The 26,993-nt window shown below is 44.1% G+C and overlaps 1 protein-coding gene across 2 annotated transcripts; it reads right to left on the minus strand.

Moving 5' to 3' along the window:
- Positions 1 to 66: 66 nt before the first annotated feature.
- On the minus strand, positions 67 to 26,993 carry pop4 (POP4 homolog, ribonuclease P/MRP subunit). Of its 2 annotated transcripts, XM_085908517.1 has the most exons (7): positions 26,569 to 26,992; positions 20,162 to 20,217; positions 15,934 to 16,157; positions 14,741 to 14,818; positions 12,318 to 12,379; positions 7,442 to 7,543; positions 67 to 600 (listed from the first exon to the last, which is right to left on the minus strand). In XM_085908517.1, the coding sequence occupies exons 1-7, from the start codon at positions 26,573 to 26,575 to the stop codon at positions 464 to 466; spliced, it is 666 nt and encodes a 221-aa protein (XP_085764643.1). In that variant the 5' UTR covers positions 26,576 to 26,992; the 3' UTR covers positions 67 to 463. The 2 variants fall into 2 exon arrangements, with proteins under 2 accessions (XP_085764643.1, XP_085764645.1); XM_085908519.1 differs by lacking the exon at positions 14,741 to 14,818 and having other exon boundaries at positions 26,569 to 26,993.

Here is a 26,993-nt window from a genome sequence, read left to right on the forward strand (position 1 = left end):
TGCGACAGCAATAGTGCATCTAACTATGCACATAACAATTTTGACAAAACAAATCGAATAACGACATCTGAATGATTTGCCTTTATTTAGGCAACATTAAATCAAAATGACAAATGAGACTTTAGAAGACAAATGAGATAAAGTTAGTTACAGAATAAAATTCATTGTAAGATGCATTTGCCTTGCCGAGTTGGAGATCCATCTTTGAGAAGCAGGTCAGTACAAGCCATTTTCAGACCTCTTAACGCACCCCCAAAAATAGGATTCTTTTGGAGTCAATGAATTGAAATACTGACTTATAAGGGCAAATTCTGCCAGTTTTACTTGAATGCATCAGTAGTTGAACCAGAACATATCCACCGTGGCCTATACATGTCCTATTTCAACAGAGATCTTTGCCACCTTAGTAGCAAAAGCTGGAGGGAGGGGGAGAAGAACAGGATGATTAACATGCTGCCTACTTTCACAAGTCAATGCTTCCACTGATTTTGAACTTCTTTGCTGAGCGTTCGCTGGCTCGCTGCTCAAACTTGTTTCCATAGATGAAAGAGATGAAGCCATTTATCTCAACTTGAAATACACTGTTCCTCTTCGGGATTACTGCGAAAAAAAAAAAGAAAAATGGTTAATTCCTTGGAAGAATTCCTTGCAGATTTATTGCAACATGTCGATTTGATTATGATTTCCAAATGGTCTTGGTAAATAGTATTTTCAACCAGCTAAGGCCCTCTAAGTGCATTACACTGAATTTCTGAATGATGCAGCATCAGGATCAACTGGGGGTTAAGTATCCAGTACAGTGATTTTTTGCAGCAGCTGCATTCCAGAACCGCCCTCGAAAAACAAAATTCCGCTAAGTAGAAACGGTATATAAGTCATTTCGAAATTCAAACTCCACTATGTTGAAATTCCCAACAAATTGTGTTTCTTGTTGGCTGCTAGAGGACATGGGTATATTTTAAGTTAATTAGAAATATGGTTTACCTTGTAAAGCAGGGGTCGGCAATTACTTTTGGACGTGGGCCAAAAAAAGATTCAGACAATGCCATCGCGGGCCATTGCTTTTTTTTTGGAGAGGGGGGGGATTTTAAATTATTATATTAAAATAAACATCTTACTTTTAAAATACAATTAATTTAATTCCATTTGAACAGACCTTGTTATGTTGTTAATTTAACGAAGTATAGACTTTTTTTACCTTGCCCACTGGAGGAGGGAGACAGGACACTTTGGGGTTTTTTCGCGTGTCAATACCGTTCCGACCTGTGCGTCATGGATAACTGAAATAGGATGTTCCACCTGTTGATGTCACGAAGGACGATAGTACACCTCAATAAATGTTTCGAATTTGATGGGATTGTTGTATGGCATACAACAATCCCATCAAATGTATGCCCTTTTTTTCTTTAAAAAAAATATGGGGTTGAAATTTATTTACTTATTTTTTATTACATCATATTAACGTCATCTCGCGGGCCAGACCGAATAGATGGCGGGCCAAAATTGGCCCGTGGGCCCTTATTTGCCGACCACTGTTGTAAAGCAATGCAAAGCGTCTTCAGAATAGCCACACTACACTAACTACCAATAGCGAAACCAAAGTGAGTCATGGTTGCGTGTGAATCTCCTGTTGCATTGTGGTCCAGTACACAATATTAAAGTTTCTTTTAACCCTCCCCAATACTTTTACGCTACTTAAACCCTTACCATTCCATTTAAAACCATTCCCACACTGTTCTGTGCATGCATTGTATTGTACCTTGTACGTGATTTTGTCACGTGTCCCAACTCCTTCTGCACCGGTTAGTGCTTCTTCCGCTCATGACTGCTGTCCCAACTCCTGAACAGCAGTGCTTTTTTCCTGCATGCGCGGCAGCCAGCTGCGCAGCCCGCACTTGTCCTCAGTGAAGCACGTTGCTCAGAGGCACACCCCACGCTATCAGTGCTCATTAACGCTGACCCAACTCTTTCAGCATGGTGGTGAATTTTTTCTTCATGTTTGTTTGGAGGTGCCATGTCTCCACTCTTGTGATGCTGGCCGGCTGACGCACCCTCCGCGCTAGACCTCGGGGGCGCACGTCGCCTATACAGAACTTTGCATGCTAATCGGTGCTGATCCCCACCACCTGTCCCATGTTACCCAATGATTAAGCCATTTGTCACCGTCCACGCCGTTTCGCTTGCTTTGACACAAACGCCTGGCAACTGATTCCCATTTGCCTGATCCACTGTGTAGCAATGCACCTGGCTGGTTGTCTGCCTTGACATGCACACGCCTTCCACCTGATTCTTGTTTGTCTGAGTCGCTGTGTAATGAGATGCCACCACGACGCAAACTTGCTAACCGGCTCGTCACTCGCCTCGTGCACCCGCTCTGCTAGTGTTCTAACCTCCCTATTTCTCTTTTCAGATTCCCTAAATCAGGGGTACCCAATACATCCATCGCGATCGACCGGTCGATTGCCAAGCAACTGATGGTCGATCGCGTGACATTATTATTATTTTATTTTAATTTTTTGCACTTGATGCGTTTGCTAACAACGACGCTAACAACACAACACTAACATGCTAGCTCGCGAGTTCCCTCCAATTTTTAGAACCCTTTTTTTTCTCTTAAACGTAAGAAAGGGTATAAAAATGAGTGGCGCAGCTGGACATAGTAAGAAGATAAAAATCTATCACTTTCATAGGGAATGGGAGGGAACTTATATTCACAATGAAATTTTCGAAGTGTTTGCCTTATCTGCCAGACTACCATTGCAACACCCCCACACACACGCAGTAGCAGTATATATATATATATATATATATATATATATATATATATATATATATATATATATATATATATATATATATAATTCTTTTTTTTGTGGGTAGATCTTTGTGACTTGGTCATTTCAATAGGTTAAAAGGTTTGGGCACCCCTGCCCTAAATAAAGAGTCCGTGTTGCACATGGTTGTCCTGCTTCGTTCGTGACAGGCTGGCTGCCGCGCTTGTCCGCAGTGACGCACATTGCTCAGAAGCATGCCCCGTGCTATCAGTGAGTATTTAAATGCCATTCTCCCGTCACTTATAAACCTGCGAAGAAGCACATTCGCAAAAGGTGAAGCGCAAAGTGACAGGGGATCACTGTATCAGTATTGAACCCCCAACATCTGGGTTGGAAGATGACCACTTTTCCACTGAGCCAAGCCGCCCCCATTTGTATTAGGCATACATTACTGTCGTGCCTAACCTCTGCAGCTGTTGTGGTCACATGGGCTTGTTGCCCAATCATCATATTATCACATCGTGTGGTCAGGTTTTGGATGGGAATTGAGAACTTGTTCTTGTTGAGAGCTGGTTCCCACGTTACCAATTCCTCTGAATCGTTCCTCTTTTGCTAACAATTCCCTGAGCGATTCCAGCCAGCATGAATTATGTCATGATGCAGGTTACGCAGGTTACGCACCCTACGCAACGTAAACAATGATGGCACCTGTGAGGCAGAAGCGCTCCAAAGTTTGGCCAAGAAGGACGAGAATAGAGCGACGTGCAAAACTTTCAATGTTGAAATTTTAACAAAGGGAGGAAATGCCTCTAATATGCAAAAGCATTTGTATATGTAGCATCCCATTAGTCTGAAGGGACAGTCAACAACCTAGCATCAACAGCAACATTAGCCCTAACACTGCTTTTCGTTGTAGCTCTACTTCTATAATTGCAAAATCTGTCATGGAAATCACGTCTCACGATGACGACGATAAACACCATCGGACTGGTTCAGATGCCAGCAGTACTGTACCTCTGGCTTATCCGTTCATGGAGGCAGGGAGGAGCAAAATGCCCAAGGAAAACTGCTTGTATTGTGACAGCTTGTGACTGAGTGTGAAGAAGCCATCTGGAGGAGGAATGCAGCAGTGAGAGTGACCGTTGATACAGGAGAGTGATGGGTTACTCCCCGCTTTAAGTTGCCGTGAACCGCTTGATAAAACACAAGTACAACTTCTGCGCGATAGAATGAGCTGCTTGAGCGAGAGTCGTGACGAGAAGGGTCGCTGCGAAGGAACTGCTCCAATGCTGTGCATCAGAGGCTCAAATTTCACTCTCTAACTTTGACCCATTATTATTATTGTGAATGCTATAATTACCGTCTATAACGGGGTGGCCAACGAGTCAGAGACTAAGAGCCACATTTTTTCCTGTGTTAACGCAAAAAGCCAACTGCTCAACGATCTGAACCGCTTCTTTGCTCGCTTTGACGCTCAGAACATTACTTGCCCGCTGAAGACCCCTCCCTCTCCTCACGAGCAGCCCCTGTGCCTCTCTGCTGATAGCGTGAGGAGGACGCTTGCTGCTTATCAACACCCGTAAGGCGGCGGGCCCAGACAACATCCCAGGTTGAGCGCTGAAGGACTGCGCTGAGGAGCTCATGGGTGTCTTCACGGACATCTTTAACATTTCGCTGCAGCAGACCATCGTCCGATCATGTTTCAAGGCTGCTACCATCATACCTGTGCCGAAGAAACCTGCTCCATCCTGCTTCAATGACTACCGCCCCGTGGCGCTGACTCCAGTCATAATGAAGTGCTTTGAGTGGCTTGTTATGACACACATCAGATCCGTTCTCCGCCCCACCCTTGACCCCTTCCAGTTTACGTACCGAGCCAAACGGTCCTCTTAAGATGCAATCTGCTCTGCCCTCCACTCAACCCTCACCCACCTGGAAAAAAGAGACTCGCGTGTGAGATTGCTGTTTGTGGACTTCAGTTCTGCATTCAACACCATTGTACCACAGCAACTCATCTGCAAACTCGACAAACTGGGTCTCAGTTCCTACCTCTGCATCTGGCTACTGGATTTCCTCTGTCAGAGGCCTCAGGTGGTACGGGTTGGCGACAATATCTCAAGCAGAATCATGCTGAGCACAGGGGCCCCCCAAGGCTGCGTGCTCAGTCCGCTGCTCTTCACCCTGCTGACACATGACTGCACTGCAACCTACAGCAACAACCGCATGCTGAAATTTGCTGATGACACGACTCTGGTGGGTCTCATCACCGTGGGCGATGAGACTCAAAACAGATCAGAGGTCGACCTTCTGGCCACGTGGTGCAGGGACAACAACCTCCTGCTGAACGTCAGCAAGACCAAGGAGATTGTTGTTGACTTCCGGAAGGGTCCACCCAACACCTGCCTTTGACCATCGACGGTGCTGTGGTGGAGAGAGTGAGCAGCACCAGATTCCTGGGGGTGCACATCAATGAAGACCTCTCCTGGACCACCAACACTGCATCACTAGCGAAGAAAGCCAAGCGCCCCCTGTACTTCCTGCGGAAACTCAGGCGAGCAGGTGCTCCACCAGCCATCATGACCACATTCTATCGTGGCACCATTGAGAGCGTCCTCTCCAGTTGTATCGCTGTGTGGGGTGGTAGCTGCACTGAATACAACATGAAGGCCCTGCAGCGTATAGTGAACACCTACCTGGAATACCTACCTGGTCACTGTTACTGCTGCTCGGTTCACCATCCCGTGTTTCATGATGTGGATCTACAACCTCGCCGTGAGTTCTGCTCTCTTGTGGACTGTCCCTTTTGATATATCCAGCATCAACCTTGATCCGATACACGAGTGCGAAGCGCCTCCAACTCCATTTCCATCGTTCTGCTCCCCCGCCTGTACTGCACCTCTTCCCAGACATTGCTCACCTTCCTCCCGGAGGTCGGAGATACATCCACCGCGGGCCGGACGGAGTTATAACATCAATTCTACTGCCATACACTCCATCTGGTCCTCCGGCCGCCGCCAGTGTCCGAATAACACCCCCAGGAAGGTGGATCACCGCGCATTAGCCAGCCTAGCCAGGTCGGCTGACGTTAGCTTCTCCAACCAGCACTCCGACGTCAATTTTGGATTAATTAACATCCGCTCCCTCTCTGGCAAGGGACAACTGTTGCAAGACCTCCTCCTTGACCTCAAGTATGATTGTCTTCGGCAAATTCTAGACGACTACTCTCAGTTGAATGAAACTGCACCACCTGAGATTGTTTACACCAGCAAATCTCGTCTGTTAGGGATGATAGCCATGCCCGCTGCTTCGAAAAACATGTCTTGCTTTTTTTAAATATTTAATATTAAAACATTTTATTGTTATGTTGTTATTGTAAAGTTCAGCTGTTTTTTTAGTAGGGCCTTTTTGGCTCCACTGCAAGCATGAATTAATAAAATAACCTACCAGCGAGCGAACTTCGTGCACCATCGAAGCAGATTGGCATAGCAAGCTCGTGGTCGGAGACAGGCAGGTCGAGCCAGAGTCCAGAGCAGATCATAAAAACAGGGCTTTCGCTAAACAGCGAATCAGGAAACAGGCATCTGACTACATAGCGGATCAGCTGGAATCAAGTGGCATAAGAGAACTAGGTGGCAGGCATACGTGTATCGAGGCGGACAAACCACCGCAGATGGACGGGTTTATGGGTTTAAATACACGCCCTAATCAGCCAGTAACAAGGGTACAGGTGGCAGCGATCAACACTTATTTAGCAGCTCTGCATTGGATGACAATCAGAAAGGCGAGAGCGGAGCGGAGCCATGACGTTTCTAGTACTTTTTATGCGACTTCGTGAGATTTAGTGAGGCTCTAAAGAATGTTTCTAAAAGCCAGTTTGACTTTAAAATGTTGACGATGTGTGACTACCGTGATCCCGTAGACAACACCGGATAAAATAAATGAATATGTAAAGATTTTCAGCAGCCACCGTTTAATAATAACCGTTTTATTGGTTTCTATCATTTTGATTCATGTCTTTTTATTTTAAAACATGACGAAGGATGCAGGGACGGACTGGTGTTAGAAGGGCTTTCAAAAGTCGATTATAGACAGAGGCACAATTACATTATGAATACGTATGGATGGACCTAGGACGGACTGGCAATACAGTAGTCCCTTGCTATATCTCGGTTCGTTTATTGCCTTTTCACTTTGATCACATTACCTCAATATTAGCCAACTTACATTGGCTCCCGGTCCCTTTAAGATGTGACTTCAAGGTTATCTATTAACCTATAAACCATTGCATGGGTTAGCGCCTTCATATCTCGTTGACTTAGTTGTTCCTTACGTTCCGTCCCGTAACCTTCGCTCGCAAAACACTAGTGACCCCGAGGGCCAAAAAATGTCTGCAGGGTCTAGAGCATTTTTTATTCGGGCTCCAGAGCTTTGGAATGCCCTACCAATGGATATTGGAACTGCTACCTCAGTAGAAACATTTAAGACACGTTTAAAGACACATTTTTATGATATGGCCTTTAATTAACCTGTGGTCGCTAATTCGGCTGGAGTTTGTGTTTTCGCTCCCTCCCCCCTTAATTTTCTTAACAGATGATATGGTCACAGCAATGACATTTACAAAGGGACATTTTCTGAACGGAAATAAATAGCAAGAAACAATTGCTTACCTTTGAATTTGTCCTGTTTTGTAATAATTTTGAAAACATGCTTGAACTCCTGGATCAAAATTCCTGTAGTGCCCACATATGAAGGGCATTTAGACCGAACCACTGTAAAAAGAAAAAAAAAAAGTCCCAGGTGAATGTTACGATGCTCAATGAGAAACAACCTTGATCTATTTGTGTATTGTGTGGGGGATTTGTTAGTGCAGAGGGGTTTTAGTGCATTGGGTAGAGTCTGGTTAGTGAAGGGGTTGGCAACCCGCGGCTCTAGAGCCGCAGCGCAACCCTAGCTCCCTGGAGCTTTTATAAAAATGTATGAAAATGGAAAAAGATGAGGGAAAATATATTTTCTATTTTCATATAGTTTCTGTAGCAGGGAAAACTTGAGAAAATCATTCTCAACGTTTTGAAGTGACGATGATCATTGGGACTTTAATCAGAAGTTGTCAAACAACAAAAAGAGTAATGTGGAAGGACATTTCCAGGGAAGGCATGCTGCATTTGCTGCTGAGTACCCAACTGTGAGTAAGAAAAAGTGTGATTGCATTACCGCTGGAAAAATTAGAGGACCACAAGGATAGATTTAAAAAGTGGATTGCGTCTCCAAATACCACCACGACTACTACAGAGGAGCAATTAGAGAAATGGTGGCGCTTCTCTCTGTTGACATGACGGTTGTTGCATCCTTTAGGGCTTGAGGGCTGCTATGATATCCTCAGCATTTGTGACATCAGCCTTACTGAGTGTACATAAGTCTTTTTCTGATCTTTTCACTTGAGGGGAGAGGAGTGTGGCGGTGATGGCAGGTGCTGCTCCAAAAACCTGCTCACCATCTCAAAGGCACTATTCCATCCAGTACAGCAGTCTACTTTCAGTTTGTGCTTGGGGATGTTAAGCAGCTTCTGGTTCTCTTCAAGCTGATGTGCACCGACTGTGCTGCGGTGGAAAAAAGTGCCGATGCGTCTCACTCTTCCTAGCAGTCTGGCCACACTTGGCACCTTCAGGGCACATTGAGCCATAAGGTTCAGCGTGTGGGCGTAGCATTTCAGATGGCTTAAGTTACCCAGCTGGGCAGCGACAACCATATTAGCTGCGTTCTCTGTAACTAGAACAACTTCTTTATTTGCAATGTTCCATGCATTTAAAGCACTGCTTAGCAGCTCAACCATATTAGCACCCGTGTGGCTTTCATACATTGCTCTTGTTTGAAGCACGTGTGCTTTCAGCTCCCACTCATCGGTTATGAAATGCGCAGTGAGAGTAACAAACGACTCGGTGGCTACAGACATCCACGCATTACATGTAACGGCGACTCGGTCTGCATTCAAGAGCGATGATGTTATTTCTGCTTTAGTCTGCTTGGAGAGTGCCAGGATGGCCGTGTCAGTGAAATAGCGTTAGGATGGGATGACGTACCTCGGCTCTGTTGCCTCCATCATTCTCCGAAATCCCCAATTCTCTACAACCGAGTACGGCTGCAAACCCATTGTAATGAATTCCGCGATGCCTTTTGTAATTCGCTTGGCCTTTTGCGATGTGTGTGGCAGCTTATTCAGAACATCCTCAATCGTTCTCTGGCTGCTAGTAGCAACAGCAGCAGCCAGCTTTCCCACCTCCTCTGTAGGGTGGAATCGTGCTGTGTGACTTCTCATATTTGTTGTATTTTATTTTAGCGCGACAAATCTTGCATACAACGTAGCTTTTGTCCAATTAATTTCCTCCGTCAACATTGTTGAATCCAAAATGATTCCACACGTCTTCTTTTAAATTTCCGAAGCAGGTCGGATCTCTCGGAAAAAGTGGGTTGAATATCTCAGGCTCAGCCATGTTTGGTTTTATTTTTCTGGAGGAGTGTACTGCGGAAGTGTGCTGAGTGTGCCACTGTGCTCCCGGTTCGTTCCGCCTAGCGTCTCGGAGAATGCGCTTACCGTATTTTCCGGACTAAAAGGTGCCCCGGATTATAAGGCGCACCTTCAATGAACGGCCCATTTTAATACGGTAGTCATTGAAAATGCTCCACTAGTTTCTGTTTCCACGACCTTGTAAAACAATGAGCTGGGACCCTCCGCACTGATTAACCAATTGCTGAGGTGACCACCAAACATGTCCAATGTCACCCCCACCCTGCTTGTTCTCAATAAATATGCTCTTGCAAGAGACCAAAGACAGACTTTGTTCGAACATCGCTGTACCTACAGTAACGAACTAATTCTTCACTTGCAAGTGCTCAAAGGGCATACTGTCTCCCGTGTGGTTCATGCAAATAAGTTAGAATGAGCACCACTCTAACATTTTGGTGCCGTGACCTGGATTCTAACATACCCGCTGCTGATGGACGGAGGAGGACGTGCTGCACTGTCGACAAGCCAGCGTCCATTAGGAGGACCTGGTAAAGAAAGACCTGGGAAGAAAATGATTCGCTGGGCCAGCATCTTAGGTCTGCCTTCGTCTGACAACAGTGGATTGACGGGATCCGGAAGTGCAACGAACCAGGGAACAAGTAAGTAGAAGCCCTAAAGTTATGTGAAACGTGTAAAAGTGAAAAGTGCACAAGATATAGCTTGGGTTCAAGTCCCAGTGGAAGGAACAGGCTAAGAGAAGCACACCTTTTTCGTTCATCGAAGAAGTGCTTAGATCCTTCTTCGTCTGTTTTTCCAAGCTATGGGATCTGGCTTGGGTTAGAATCCCAGTGGAAGGAAAGGGCTAAGAAACACAACACTAACATAATTAAGTTTTTCAAACTTTGTGTCACTCCAAATCATTAAAACCTTCAAACGTGGGGCCCTTCGTCATCTTCGTCATCCCGTGATCGAATCCTTTGTCCTTTATGTAAACAATTGCCACGCGGCGCCGGTGACATCACTTGCATTTCAAATGAAAGTAATCCCATGCTACATCGCGGTTCGTTTATCGCGGTTTCACTATATCGCGGATTTTTTAATTTTGAAAATTTGTGAAAAAAATTCACATATAAGTTGCTCCTTAGTATGAGTCGCCCCCCCCACACAAACTATGAAAAAAACGCGACTTACAGTACGAAAATTACGGTAATACATTCATGTATCGATGGAACGTTACATACATGTTGGATATCGATTAAACATTGCAACATCAAAAAAGCATGTTTCACAAGAGTCAATTTAACAGATAATCCTCATTAGCCATAATAATGGGTTCTTCTAACTTTAACATATCGTATTTTTCTGACTAAAAGTCGCTCCGGAATACAATTCGCATCAGCAACTTAATAGAGGAAAAAAAATATATAAGTCGCTCCGGAGGTTAAGTCGCGTTTTGGGAGAAATTTATTTGACAAAATCACACACCAAAACCAGACATGAACCAGCAACAACAGGCTAACGATACGGTATACTAACATGACATAAACACAAACAAGAAGCTGAGAACGAGCCTGATGTAACATCAATAGTTATTCAAATAACTATAACATAAATAACACATTTATCAAACCATCTGTGTCACTCCAAATCATTAAAGCCATCGATCGAGTTCGTCTTCCTTTATGTAAACAAGTCCGACGTCAGCAGTTCAAATTTTTCCACAGGCCCATATAACAATATATAAACTATGTATGAAATAATAATATAAACAACAATTTTATCGAACCATCCGTGTCACTCCAAATCTTTAAATCCATCGGAATCTTTGTCTTGTCACTTGAAAAAATAAAAACATAAATAACACGCACGCACGCACGCGCACACACACACACACACACACACACACACACACACACACACACACACACACACACACACACACAGGTGTTGACGTCAGAAAGACTACGTGCGCCGCTGACGTCCAACTAGATATATCGAATAAATGTAATGTAAAGAAAAATTTTAACAAACCATCCGTGACACTCTAAATCATTAAATCTATCGGAATATTTATCCTATGTCTAAAAAAAAGAAAAATACACAGCTGTTGACGCCGGAACTATGTGGGCTGCTGACTTCAGACTAGATATATCAAATAAATGTAATATAAATAAGAACTTTAACAAACCATCCGTGTCACTCCAAACCATTAAATCCACTGGAATATTCATCCTCTGTGTCAAAACCCCCCCAAAAGAACAGCGGTCGATTCCGGATCTATGTGCGCCGCTGACGTCAGCCTCGTCGTCGGTTGCGGCCCCAATTATTCCTCCACAGATCTAGTATATAACTATATTGTAGCTTTACCAAAGTACCAGGCAAGACATGGGTTTGGTAACCGCCTCTTTATTTCACAAATCAAGAGCTCAACATTTGAGCCAACACACGCAAGCGCCCTGGATCGCTCTTTCTGCCTCTTCCTCTCTGCTTCAGAGGGACACTGACTTTTTTGATTGTCTGTGGCTCTGCAGTTGTTTCGAGTACTGTATTGACTTTTACTTCACTTGAATTTAATCCCACTTGAAACATGAAGCATAAAGTGGATATTTGTGATGATAATAGTAGCCACGTAGATGGCTCATTTGTTATGCGCGGCAATGGCGTGACAATCTTTAGTGCGTCTCCTTGAAATGCAATTGAAAAGCCTCGCGTAATTTTCCCAAAATATTGTATTTCTACCTCATCCTACATCACTACTCTGAATTAAGTCTGTGGCCCACCCACAGTATTACGCACGATTTCCTGGCCCTAGCATTAGAATAGGTGAGCTGAGGGCCTGCAGAGCTGCAATAGATGTGTTGTTTAATTATTACTGAAGATAATTGTGTAATTTACTTGTATAGCTTTTGATAATGCAAGAAATAATAGCATAATAATAGCAAGAGGTATGAGAAACCTGAACTGGCATAAACGCAACCCTTGGGAAGCACACATCATTTATTAGACAGTAGGTTTGATATTGCTGATTAATGACAATTTACCTGTGACAATGGAACCATGGAAGTCTGCCTTCAATAGTTTCTGCTGCACAGAGTGTGGACTGCTGCAATAACAACAAAATTGTTAACCTAATTAAGCAATGTTGGGTATGTTGAAAGACAAAACAAAATTATGAGATATCAATCCATGAGTTGTCTATACTTTTTAACTTGTCGCGGGGGGTAGGGCTGCATGATCTTGTTTATTTATATATTGACACTTTCGTCTGTTTATTTTTTATTTTATCTTGTTTTTTATATATATTGACACTTTTGTCTGCTGTTTATTGTTATTTGTTTAATCTTGTTTATTAATATATTACACTTTGGTCTGCTTGTTTTTTTATTTAATCACAGGTATCTATTGCATCTACTGTGGACCTATTTTCCTCTCGTTTTGTTTGTTGTGCCAGATGTTTATATTGTCCGTTTATTTATGGATTTAATTGTTCATTCATACCGCTGGCAACTGAATTCGCCCCCTCCCCAGATCAATAAAGTCTGTCTGTCTATCTAATGTTCAGTTCAGGCTGCCGAGGGAGTAGGACACTTCTGTTCTTCTCTCAAGGTTACAGCTGCAAACAGAGATAAATGCATACAGACACACAGACTTTATAATACAAATTATTTAATATAAAAGAAAGAAGATTTTACAGTGAATACATGTATATATACACTGCTCAAAAAAATTAAAGGAACACTTTGAAAACACATCGGAGACTACGGAAGAGGATTAGGGCCAGTGAAGAAAAAAAAAAACGAGGGGTGACAGAATTCTGAGTTTAAAGTCAGAATCAGAAAGACATTCAAAGACTTTAATGTCAGAATTCCCAATTTCTGACTTTAAACTCAGAATTCTGACTTTATTCTCAAAATTCTGACTTTAAAGTCAGAATTCTGAGAAAAAAAGTCAGAATCCTGTCACCCCTCGTTTTTTTTTCTTCACTGGCCCTAATCCTCTTCCGTAGATTTCAATGGTGAAAAAAAAAAAGTTGGATATCTATACTGATATGGACAGTTTAATGTCTCAGGAACAAAAGGATGCCACATCTTTTGATGGAAGTAAAAGTTTTCAGCCTACAGAGGGCTCAGTATATAGACACCCCAAAAATCAAAGTGAAAAAATGATGTGGCAGGCTCGTTTTACCTAAATTCAATTTCTGCAATTCAAAACTCTTTTCAATATGTTGTGTAGCCCCTACATGCTTGTATGCATGCTTGACAATGTCGCGGCATGCTCCTAATGAGACGACGGATGGTGTCTTGTGGGATGTCCTTCCAGATCTGTCTAAGGGCATCAGTGAGCTCCTGGAAAGTCTATCGAGCAACCTGGCAGCGTCTAATGGACCGAAACATTATGACCCAAAGGTGTTCTACCGGGTTTAGATCAGGTGATCGTGAGGGCCATTCAATTGTGTCAATTCCTTCATCCTCCAGATACTGTCTGTATACTCTTGCCACATGAGGCCGGGAATGTGGTGGATCAGGAGGAACCCATGACCTACTGCACCAGCGTAGGGTCTGACCATGGGTGCAAGGATTTCATCCCGATACCTAATGGCAGTCAGACTGCCGTTCTCTAGCCTGTAGAGGTCTGTTCGTCCCTCCATGGAAATGCCTCCCCAGACCATCACTGACCCACCACCGAAACGGTCATGCTGAATGATGTTGCAGGCAGCATAGCGCTCTTCTTGGCTTCTCCAGACCAATCAAAAGTGATATGATTCCAAGTTTTGGGGGGGAATTCTTGGGTGGCTACAAGTGAATAATTTACTTTTGGCTTTAAATTCACGAATAAGACAAGGAGTTACCAGACAAATCGACATCTATTTACATTTTTTATTTAAACGCAGCAGGGCTGGGTGATAATTCCATACCAACACGTATCATAATTGATTCATGATTGAACAAATAGTAAATGCCCGAACAAAGTGTGTCATAAGGACACCAGTATAGAATACTCCCCCTTGGGTTTAGATCATATTGTGGAGGGGATTTTACGATTGGCCTTTTTTTGGTCATCAACCACGTGCCCAATAAGCTTTGCAATTTTAAAATACAAATAAATGAAAACAATATGAAAATACAAAATGTTAAGACATCGCAGGTTGGGAGTTATTGTATGCGCTCCATACTATTCCTATGTAATGAGAGGGTTAGGGCAATTAGAGCAGGTTGTTTGTAAATGGTTTTTTTTTTTTTTTTTGCTCATTTCAATAGAGGACTACACAAACCTGAGAATATTTACTGTTGAGTGGTGGAAATTTCGAGGATTTGGATAATTTTAAATAGAACCAGGTCTCAAAGCAATCAATTCCCAAAGAGTATCCCATTTAGTTTCATTTCCCATTTAGTATCATTAGTTGTCGATCAATTTATTAATCACTGCAACTCTACATAAAATCATGAGATTTTGAGGTTATTACCTTGTTGGCTTCAATCCATTGCAAAGGTCAATGATATATTGTTTCCAGAGATCATGCAAAGGTAAGAAAAGCTCATACCTGCAATAACAATGACCAAGTCAGTGATACTGGGAAGAAAGTGGAAAAAATAGGGTGGTGAACTGTAGCATAATAATAATAACTAGAATTTGCAATTCCTGAGGAAATTGCGTGTGAAGGTGAAGAAGTTGAATTAATACTCAGGGAATGCTGAAGAATGATGTTGAAACGAGTTGAATCGGTTGAAAAATGTAGAAATTAGAGTGGAAAAAGGAAATTTTGGAAAATTTGGTTGAATTTCAAATTTGAAAATGTGGAATTTATGGTAAGTGTGAATTTGGGGAATAGGGAGGAAGAATATGAAGAGTTGAAAGTTGGAATGGGTTGAATCGGTTGAAAAATGTTGAAATTAGAGTGGAAAAAGGACATTTTGGAAAATTTGGTTGAATTTTGAATTTGAAAAATGTGAAATTTTTGCTAAATGGGAAGGTGTGGAATAGGTAAGCAAAAGATGAACAGTTGAAAGTTGGAACGAGTTGAATCGGTTGAAGTATGTAGAAATTAGAAGTGAAAAACGAAATTTTGTGAAATTTTGCGAAATTTTGTGAAAATTTGAAACGTGAAAACGTGAAATTTTTGAATTTGGCAAGTTCGGGAATGTCCCCAATGTGATTTGAATGTGTTGAATTATGTGAATTTCAAACTGGAACAACGTAAATGTGAAATGTTGAATCTGCCATTAAGAATGAACGGGGCAAAAATTGCCCGAAATTTGTAAATTTTGTGAAAACTGGAAATTTTTTCAATGAAAAAAATGTAAGCAGTCGATTCCTGAATATTTGGAATAAGTGAAAAGTGGAACGGAGTGAATCGGTGGAAGTATGTGGAAGTAGTTAAGCGGCAAAAAAGTGGGCACAACAAAAAAGTAGAATAACAATAGTGTGAAGGTCTTCACCTTCACACAAAAAAGTAGAATAACAATAGTGTGAAGGCCTTCGCCTTCACACTAAATAGTGTGAAGGTCTTCACCTTCACACTAATTATGATACATTTAATTAAAAATGCACTTAAAATCAAATAAATCTCAAAGTGCTCAGCATAGGCATTACATTACAGCGATAACAATGGTAAATGTTTACAATTAACATGATAATTACTGTGGATCCATGACCTACCTCTGGTGTTCACTTTTTATATGGAAAATCTTGATTTCCCTCTTCTGCTGAGCATTTAATCCTTTGGGTCTCTTTTTGTGCAGTATCTTTTTATTAGACCTGGAGTACTCCAAGATAATGGCCTTATGACTCAGCAAACCTTTTGCATCCTTTTGTGGCCGCGTCTCAGTGTTTCTCTTCAGGAATGCTTGGGTGAAAGCTTGAGCTTTGGAGCGAATCTGAGACTGGTAAAGTATTAATTACACCAAAGAAAAGAAAATATGCAGTTAGAGACGAGAAAATTTGGACATTATAACATTATATATTGTTGGCCACATTGGATAATAATTGTCTTCTTATTCTTATTCTATGGCTGTATTCAAACACCAGTCACAGTTAAAACAACTCTGCAAGGTACACTAAATATTACAATCACACACTTTTTCTTCATTTTTCATTCTCTCATTCTTATACTGTAGGAGTATGACTCACCTCATCATACCACAAGATATCTTCCCACTTTACATTTTCTCATGTTTCTTTGTATTATTCCGTTTTTATTAATCTATTTATTTTATTTCTTATTTACAGGGTCCGGCAAAATGATCTGACACATTTGTAGGTTTGATAAAATGCAAATAAAATAAATAAAATAAAAAAGAGGGTTGTTTTTTTTCCGAAAAGTACAGACAGCCTCACTAAACTCCTCCCACGCCCGGGTTTTTGCCTCAGCAACCGCCAAAGCCGCGTTCCGCTTGTCAGCTGCCTTCGGAGTCCCACAGGTCAAAACGGCCCGATAGGACTCCTTCTTCAGCTTGACAGCATCCATGTACAAAGCCTGCAGCTGCAAATCCGATGACAGGACTACAAAGTCGATCATCGAACTGCGGCCTAGGGTGTCCTGGTGCCAAGTGCACACATGGACACCCTTATGCTTGAACATGGTGTTCATTATTGACAATTCGTGTCGAGCATAAGTACAACAATAGAACACTGCTCGGGTTCAGATCGGGGGGGCCGTCCCTCCCAATCACGCCCCTCCAGGTCCCACTGTCATTGCCCACGTGAGCATTGAAGTCACCCAGTAGAACGATGGATTCCCCAGGAGTGTTCTCCAGCACTTTGTCTAAGGACTCCAAAAAGGGTGGGTACTCTGAGCTGCTGTTTGGTGCATAGACAAAAAAAACAGGACCCGTCCCCCCCACCCGAAGGCGGAGGGAAGCTACCCTCTCGTTCACCGGTGTGAACCCCAATGTGCGGGCGCCCAGCCAGGGGGCAATAAGTATGCCCACACCTACTCGACACCTCTCACCGTGGGCAACTCCAGAGTGGAAGAGAGGTTGGTGCTGAACCACCTGAAGCATGTCACGGGTCCCGTGCTTGACCCCCTCCAGTTTGCCTACCGGGCAAACAGGTCGGTGTATGATGCGGTCAACATGGGACTGCACTACATCCTGCACCACCTGGACATCCCAGGAACATATGCCAGGATCCTGTTTGTGGATTTCAGCTCAGCGTTCAACACCATGACTCCTGAGATCCTCCAACAGAAGCTCATCCAGCTCGCGGTGCCTGCCTCCACCTGTCATTGGATCTCCAGCTTCCTGACCAACAGGAGACAGTGTGTGAGGCTGGGGAGCATCACATCTAGGACCAGGACCACCAGTACTGGCGCCCCTCAGGGGTGCGTCCTCTCCCCACTGCTCTTCTCTCTCTACACCAACAATTTCTCCTCAGTTGACTCTCCTGTGAAGCTCCTGAAATATGCAGATGACACGACTCTCATCGGACTGATCCGCGACGGTGATGAGACTGCGTACAGACAGGAGGTGGAGCGGTGCAGCCAAAATCACCTGGAGCTGAACCCGCTCAAGACCGTGGAGATGACAGTGGATTTCAGATCCTTCATCACTTTCACCCCTCACTATCCGCAGTAATACCATACTCTCCTCAGACACCTTCAAGTTCCTGGGTACCACAATCTCACGGGACCTGAAATGGACCGGCCAAATAGACTCTGTCCGGAAGAAGGCCCAGCAGAGGCTGTACTTCCTGAGACTGCTCAAGAAGTTCAACCTGCCGCGGGAACTGCTGAAGACCTTCTACACTGCCATCATCCAGTCTGTCCTCTGTACCTCCATCACTGTCTGGTTTGGATCAGCCTCCAAACAAGACAAGCACAGACTGCAACGGACAATCAGGACTGCAGAAAAGATCATTTGAATCAACTTCCCATCTATTCAAGACTTGTACCTGTCAGGTACAACCCTTCTCACCCAGCAACATCTCAACAGACCCTTCTCACCCAGGTTACAGTCTGTTTGAACTACTCCCCTCCGGACGGCGATACAGAGCTCTGTACGCCAAAACCAGCAGACACAGAGACAGCTTCTTCCCCCAGGCTGTTGCTCTGATGAACTCACACCACTCTTAGAGTCTCAGTCATTGCTGTGCTATGAGCAGAAAAAGGCTCTCCACACCTTTTTGGATTGTCTACACTGTTTGCACTATGTGTCTTCTCTACATCCATTGCAGCCTGGTCATCCTGGAATAGGGACCCTCCCATCTGTGGTCTCTTCTCAAGGTTTCTCACTTCCCCTAGTCGGAGATTTGAGTTATTCCTTGGCCTCATGGGAGTTTAAGATCAGGTGATGGCTGGGAATATTGTCATTTGTCATTTTCACATGTCCTGAGTGTTGATAGTCACCTAAATGTTGAACAGAGACTGTGATGTAACGAAGTCAAATTCCTTGTTTGGCACGCTCAAACATGGCGAATAAAATCTTCTTGAATCTTCTTCTTGAATCTTGAGGCGTGTCTCGCGGAGATCAAGCAATGCATGTCTCTTAACTTCCTTCGTCTTAACCCAGATAAAACTGAGATGTTGATAATTGGTCCAGCTCGTTATCAACATTTAAGGAAACCACTATAACTATAGATAACCGTACTATCACTCAGAGTGATACTGTAACTAATCTCGGGGAAATATTTGACCAAACGCTCTCCTTTCAAAAGCACATTAAGAATATAACCAGAATTGGCTTTTTTCACCTTTGTAATATTGCTAAGATTCGCCCAATCCTCTCGACCGGTGATGCGGAAATTCTTATACATGCGTTTATCACGTCGCGCCTGGACTACTGTAATGCATTATTTTCTGGTCTTACCAAGTCCAGCATCAAAGGTCTACAGCTAGTACAATATGCTGCTGCAAGGCTGCTTTCACGGACATGAAAATTTGATCACATTACCCCAATATTAGCCAACTTACACTGGCTCCCGGTCCATTTAAGATGTGACTTCAAGGTTCTTCTATTAACCTATAAATCATTGCATGGCTTACGCCTTCATATCTCGTCGACCTAGTTGTTCCGTCTCGTAACCTTCATTCACAAAACGCTAGTCTTTTAGTGACACCAAGGGCCAAGAAAATGTCTGCAGGGTCTAGAGCATTTTCTATTCGGGCTCCAGAGCTTTGGAATGCCCTACCAATGGATATTAGAACTGCTACCTCAGTGAAACATTTAAGACACGTTTAATGACATATTTCTATGATATGGCCTTTAATTAACCTGTAGTTGCCGATTCGGCTGGAGTTTGTTTTTGCTCCCTCGCCCCGACCCCACTTCCCCCACCCCTCCCCGGCTGGGGAGGTGGTTAGGTGACACCCAAGCTGACAGCTCAGGATGAGGGAACTGCAGCGGATTACCCTCCTCGAAGACACTGCCAGTACGTTCGAGGGCTCCTCCGACAGCTCTTCACCTTGGCCTGGACATCCACTTTTTGATTTCCATATTATGTATTTTATGTGCCCTCTTTGCAGCCTGCTCTTTCCATTGCAGCCTGGTGATCCTGAAAGGGGGATCCTTCCATCTGTGGTCCCTTCTCAAGGTTTCTCATTTTTCCCCTGGTAGGGTTTTTTTTAGTTTATCCTTGCCCTTTTGGGAGCTCAAGATCAGGGGATGCTTTGAGAATAATTGTCAATTGTTTGTCTATGTGAAGCGCTTTGAGACTGCTTGTGATTTAGGGCAATACAAATAAACTTATCTTGATTTGCAAGAAAAATCGTGTTAAATATTAATTTGAAAGTCAAGTTACAGTGTGTTCATACAAAAGTAAAACTTCGTCTGGAGTTCTGTCAAACAAGAAATAAAAGTAGTACTACATTCAGATTTCATCAATGTGTTTTTCTGTGTTAAGACCTTTCTTTCATTAGTCAAAGCAAAAAAAAAAAATGTGATTGACTCACCTTAACACCAAGAACTTTTTCAAAGTCATGGGGAATATGGGTGTCCACGGCTGCCTCTGTTAGAAAAATGAGTCATGTAAAAAACTATTTTAGAATTGTATAGCAATAACATTAACAGAAGCTGAACCATTTCATGTCTGGGATGGTGTGAGGACCATAACAGGCTACAACACAAAGTCCAGGGCCTTTGACGAGACAATGGAGTAGGTAAAAAAAAAATTAACGGGTTTGTCAAGCCCTGACCCCGATGCTGCATGTGCTTTCCTGAGACTTGGTGACCAACCACAGCAGGAGTGGCTATCACTAGCACCATCGAGCTGCCCAAGCCAGGCAACCAACGAGAGCAGCAACCCTTGCAGCCCGCGCCCTCTGGAGACCCTGTGACCATCAAAAGAGGATTGCCAACACCTAGTGAAATCATCCCACCAAAACAAAGACCAACAAACAAAAATAAGAATCCAAGCCCGAGGACGATTTCATGACAGTTTTACAGGTAAATGATCAATTACAACAACAGAAAGATCTATTCACCGCACTTATAAACCAACAGGAACACTTCAAGGGGTTATATCAAACTGATCCTGGACTAAAACACACAACATTTGACAATATTACTAAGAACTGCAAGAAATTAAAACCAGTTTGCAGTTCACTCAAAAGGAAGTTGATATAAATATATCTAAATGAAAAAAATTGAACAAAAATTTACAAGATCTGAGACATTGTAATTATACTGTCAGACAAACTGGACAAGATGGACAATCGAAAAGAAATAACCTGGTTATAGATGGATTGAAAGAAACACCTGAAGAAACTTCGACTGATACTGAAGAAAAAGTCCAAAAAAAGATTACTAAGTTAGTAAAAAGTTAATAATTCCTCAATTTTAATATTTTTTTAAATTTTTTGAATAGTTTCTTTGGGGGGGGAGAGAATCCACGATCGCGTGGGCACTCCCTGCCTTCTTCTGGCGTACGGGCTCGTCCCAAAATTCCTCAATTTTTGGAACAGAACTGCTTTTGCTTTTGTCTGACCTCCTCATTATCATAACATCACAGGCCCCTCTTTTACTTCTGTCCTGAGTAGCCTCGTTGAGCCCTGTCCTGAAGCGCCTCTGTGATTAAGTTGTTTTGGTGCGGTCTCTTTAAATGCAAATGAGATATTTCAGAACCCCGCCCCCTTACAGGTCACCAGTCGGACATATTTGTAGTTTGTTAGCAGGGGTACCTTACGGCACACAAACTTTTTTTGATTGATTGAAAGATGTCAACTGCAGAAGACTTGTCCATCAAACCATACATAACACGTAACAAAATAAATTGCCCCATATTATTTATGAACTCGTCTTGTAAACAAGAACTGCAGTCATGTAAGCTAATGCTAGCATTAGCGAGAAGCTAACAAATGTATTTAACATATTGTGCTTCTAAAGCGCGGGTGTCAAACTCAAGGCCCGGGGGCCAGATACGGCCCGCCACATCATTTTATGTGGCCCACGAAGACAAATTGTGCATCAAATTTGTGCGTCATTACTAGAATTGCAAATTGTCTTCACTTTTAATAATCTTTTTTTTTTTTTTATATATATTTGACCAGTTTTTACTCGTCTGATTTGAAAACAAGTTATTTGTCAGTTTGTTTTGTAGCTGTGCTTTGTCGGTGCTCATACATTTATTTGGGTTGACAGTCATAATGGCCCTCCGAAAGAAGCCTATGACTACAATGTGGCCCAGAAAAAGAATGAGTTTGACACCCCTGTTCTAAAGAATAAAACAGCACCTTTGATGCAATTCATCTGATACAACTACTCAAAATACATCCACAAGCAGTACAAAACTGATGCTAATGCTATGAAATCAAGGGCATCAGAGACACGTAATAATAGCGGAATAAAAGTGGAAAATACTGCTAACTATTATAGTGCCGTCTCAAGCTTACCGCTTTACTGTGTCCGTCGTTTCCATAAATTGAAGGAAATTAACCCTCAATGAAAAATCCTTCTCTATACGTACTGACTGAGATTTCTAAAACAATCGTCCTTGACGTGCTTTGCGCAGACAAACAGGACCTTACCCACAGAAGTGGGAACTTTGTCCTGAAAATTTAAATTTAACCAGGCACTTCTTTGAGATTTTGATGCTAGGGAACGATGTAATAAATTCTGTGGATTAATGCATTCAACAACGGAACATTTGGATTTCTCCACTTGTACCTTCAGCATCCTTCATCTTGGACTACAAAAATTGCTGCGACTAATGAAGATAGCGGACTTGCGAAATCGTTTGGCCACATCCATTATCTTGATTGGTACTCTGCTGTAAAGACTGTGGCGTAATAGTTTTTAAAATACGTAATGGAAAATTGATAAAATTTAACAGATTAAAAAATATCCCCTACTCCGATTATATTTGTATCTATCACCTGGAGGGATTAGATTAAAATTTTCTACAATCCTGGAGACTCCAAGTGCCCATCCATCCATCCATCCATCCATCCATCCATCCATCCATCCATCCATCTTCTTCCGCTTATCCGGGGTCGGGTCGCAAGGGCCGCAGCTTTAGGAGGGACTCCCAGACTTCCCTCTCCCTATCCACTTCATCCAGCTCATCCCGGGGGATTCCAAGGCGTTCCCAGGCCAGCTGAGAGACAGTCTCTCCAGCGCGTCCTGGGTCGTCCCCGGGGTCTCCTACCGGTGGGACATGCCTGGAACACCTCCCCAGGGAGGCGTCCAGGAGGCATCCTGATGAGATGCCCGAGCCACCTCATCTGGCTCCTCTCAACGTGGAGGAGCAGTGGCTCTACTCCGAGTCTCTCCCTGATGACCGAGCTTCTCACCCTATCTCTAGGGGAGAGCCCGGACACCCTGCGGAGGAAACTCATTTCGCGCACTGGTATCCTGGATCTCGTTCTTTCGGTCACGACCCATAGCTCGTGACCATAGGTGAGGGTAGGAGCATAGATCGACTGGTAAATAGAGAGCTTTGCCTTTTGACTCGGCTCTCTCTCCACCACGACGGACCGGTACAGAGTCCGAATTACTGCCGACGCTGCACCGATCCGCCTGTTGATCATGCGCTTCATCCTGACCTCACTCGTGAACAAGACCCCAAGATACTTGAACTCCTCCACTTGGGGCAGGATCTCATCCCCGATCCGGAGAGGGCATTCCACCCTTTTCCGACCGAGGACCATGGACTCGGATTTGGAGGTGCTGACCCTCATCCCGACCGCTTCACACTTGGCTGCAAACCGCTCCAGTGAGAGCTGGAGATCACGGCCTGAAGAAGCCAACAGCACCACGTCATCTACAAAAAGCAGAGACGCGACGCTGAGGTCCCCAAATTAGACCCCCTCAACGCCTCGGCTGCGCCTAGAAATTCTGTCCATAAAAATTATTAACAGAATCGGTGACAAAGAGCAGCCTTGGCAGAGTCCAACCCTCACTGGGAACAAATTCGACTTACTCCGCTCCCCTCCCTGAAGGAGATTTACACCTCCCGTCTCACCCGCAAGGTGACCGCGATTGTGTGTGATGTCAGTCACCCTGCTCACTCTTTGTTTGATCTTCTGCCCTCTGGGAAGAGGTACAGATGCCTGCACTCCCGCACCACCAGACTCGGGAACAGCTTCGTGCTCCAAGCTTTTAGGATCCTGAATTCTCTCCCCCCTCCACCCTCAGTTGCATGACGTCCTGTTCTTTTGCGCTTTATTCTGGCTGTCGGCTGTATGCATGCTTGCTCCATTTTGCTCTTCTTATTTATCTGTTTATTTATTTATTGTTTATTTATTTGGGTTATTTGCTTATTACTTATTCATCGCTCTTGTCAATTCGTTTTTACTCTTTGTGCTATTTGCTTGTATGTGTTGAGTAATGTGTCTAGTCACCGTGGGACGGTGGGAAACGTAATTTTGATCTCTTTGTGTGTCTTAACATGTGAAGAAATTGACAATAAAGCTGACTTTGACTTTTGACTTTGAAATGCGGACCAAACTCTGGCATCGGTGATACAAGGACCGAACCGCCCTTATCAGTTGGCTCGGCACCCTGTACTCCCGAAGCACCCTCCACAGAACCTCCTGAGGGACACAGTCGAACGCCTTCTCCAGGTCCACAAAACATATGTGGACTGGTTGGGCGAACTCCCATGCCCCCTCGAGGAGCTGGTCCACTGTTCCACAGACAGGACGAAAGCCACACTGCTCCTCCTGAATCCGAGGTTCGACCTCCCGACGGATCCTACTCTCCAGCACCCCTGAATAGACCTTACCAGGGAGGCTGAGGAGTGTGATTCCCCTGTAATTGGAACACACCCTCCGATCCCCCTTCTTAAAGCGAGGAACCACCACCCCAGTCTGCCAATCCAGAGGCACCGTCCCCGATGTCCCCACAATGCTGTAGAGGCGTGTCAGTTATGACAGCCCCACAACATCCAGAACCTTTAAGAACTCCGGGCGGATCTCGTCCACCCCCGGGGCCCTGCCCCCGAGGAGTTTTTTAACTACCTCAGTGACTTCGACCCCAGAGATTGGAGAGTCCGCCTCAGAGTGTCCAGGCCCTGCTTTCACAATGGAAGGCGTGTCGGTGGAATTGAGGAGGTCTTTGAAGTATTCTCTCCACCGACTCACGACGTCCCGAGTCAAGGTCAGCAACACGCCATCTCCACTGTAAACAGTGTAGACTGTCCACTGCTTCCCCCTCCTAAGACGCCGGATGCTGGACCAGAATTTCCTCAAACCCGTCTGAAAGTCATTCTCCATGGCCTCGCCAAACTCCTCCAACGCCCGGGTTTTTGCCTCATCTACCGCCGAAGCTGCGTTCCGCTTGGCCATCCGACTCATTGTCCCCCGTCTCCCCCGGGACGAGGGAAAAGCCCTGCCGGAGGTGGGAGTTGAAGCTCTTCCTGACAGGGGATTCTGCCAGACGTTCCCAGCAGATCCTCACAGAGCGTTTGGGTCTGCCAGGTCGGATGGGCATCTTCCCCTACCATCGGAGCCAACCCACCACCAGGTGCTATTCAGTTGACAGCTCCGCCCCTCTCTTATCCCGAGTGTCTAAAACATGCGGCCGCAAATCCGATGACACAACTACAAAGTCGATCATCGAATCGCGGCCTAGGGTGTCCTGGTGCCAAGTGCACACATGGACACCCTTATGCTTGAACATTGTCTTCATTACAGAAAATCAGTGTCAAGCACAGAAGTCCAATAATAGAACACCACTCGGGGTCCGATCGGGGAGGCCGTTCCTCCCAATCAGGCCCTTTCAGGTCTCACTGTCAGTGCCCACATGAGCATTGAAGTCACCCAGTAGAACGATGGAGTCCCCAGAAGGAGCACTCTCTAGCACCTCCTCCAAGGACTCCAAGAAGGGTGGGTACTCTGAATTGTCGTTTGGTGGATAGACAAACAACAGGCAGGACCCGTCCCCTCACCCAAAGGCTGAGGGAGGCTACCTTCAAGTTTACCGGGGTGAACCCCAATGTGCAGGCGCCCAGCCGGGGGGGCAACAAGTATGCCCAAACCTGCTCGACAACTCTCACCGTGGGCAACTCCAGAGTGGGAGAGTCCAGCCCCTCTCGAGAGGGCTTGTACCAGAGCCCAAACTTTGTGTGGAGGAAAGTCAGACTATCCAAGTGCCCAATAAAATGTATTTAAAAGCCAAAAAAGTGTATTTTGCATAAGTCACCTATAAAAAAATATTTTGGTATTATACAATATAATCTAAACCCAATTAAAAATAAAATATGTAAATGTGTTATATACATACATAGACAATATTTTATAACCAGAGCTATGCCCACATTCTGTTATTCGCACGTGAGTTATTATTATTTTTATTTTTTTTGTATTTTTCTGCACCAATCGCTGCATACACTCGGGCAACTGGAGCCAAGAAATTCTGAATCTCCATCTTGTAGGTTTTTTCCACCGAGAGCACGATGGGGGGTGCGGGGGGGGGGGGGGGGGGGGTGATATGTATTGTGGGAAACAAGTAGTCGAGTTGTAATCTTCTAATTAGTGACGATGCAAAATTCAGTCTGAAGTCCAGGCTGAGACTAAAAACTCTTCAAGATGTCTTTTATGAGCAGTTGTGAGATGATAGTCTTTCAAGGTTTTCATATGCACAGGTAGCATAAACCATGGCCCACAAATTATGCCACAAACTCTCAAGTAGTCCATAATCACAAATGGAAACAGTGTTTTGTTTTGTTTTTTACGTATTTTCATTAAATATGAATGACTTTTTAAAAACATTTTGGACTGAGCCCCCAACTACTGAAAGGCGAACAATTGAGAGAGTTTTCAAATGTACGGAATCAGCGTTCGTTCTACGGTGAACGTCTGCCCTAGACTTAATTGCATTAATCTTGGACCTGACTTCACTAAGCTGCTACGTTACCTACCATCCATTTGTATTTTCTTGTAGGCGTTCGTTAATTTTTCGTCTGTTCTTCACGTGCAGGGGCGTGTTTCTTCGTCCAGTTTTTCTCCTTCTCCTCCTCCTTCTTGTTCTTCGGCCCGATCCGTCCTCAAGTAAGACGCAAAACTAGTAGAAGTGTCCGAGAGGTTTGAAAGCGTAGAGTGCAAGCGTGCGTAAAACTGTAAACTTTAGACAGTGCGTTTTACGTCATCGATGTGAGCCACCCTGCTGGAATGCGTCATCAAACATGTCAGCAAACGGTGTGTGTACTGGATGCGCCCTGTCAAAATACTCGCAGTAAATCGTACGTGAAGTCCACACCAGGAATAAGAGTACGAATGCGTGAGTGGCGCAGGATACAAGCGCACGAAAACTGCGGAATTTGAACAGTGCGTGTTACGTGATCGA

This window comes from Syngnathus leptorhynchus, chromosome 3, assembly GCF_054491065.1.
Source record: "Syngnathus leptorhynchus isolate UIUO chromosome 3, UIUO_Slep, whole genome shotgun sequence".
Classification (NCBI taxonomy): Eukaryota; Metazoa; Chordata; class Actinopteri; order Syngnathiformes; family Syngnathidae; genus Syngnathus; species Syngnathus leptorhynchus.

What these genes read in the sequence shown, in the direction of transcription:
- pop4 (XM_085908517.1), bottom strand. An exon ending in AAAAAGTTCTTGGTGTTAAG is followed by an intron (nt 16,158 to 20,161) that starts GTGAGTCAATCA and finishes ATACTTTACCAG; the next exon opens with TCTCAGATTCGCTCCAAAGC. An exon ending in CCATGGTTCCATTGTCACAG is followed by an intron (nt 7,544 to 12,317) that starts GTAAATTGTCAT and finishes TTCTTTTTACAG; the next exon opens with TGGTTCGGTCTAAATGCCCT.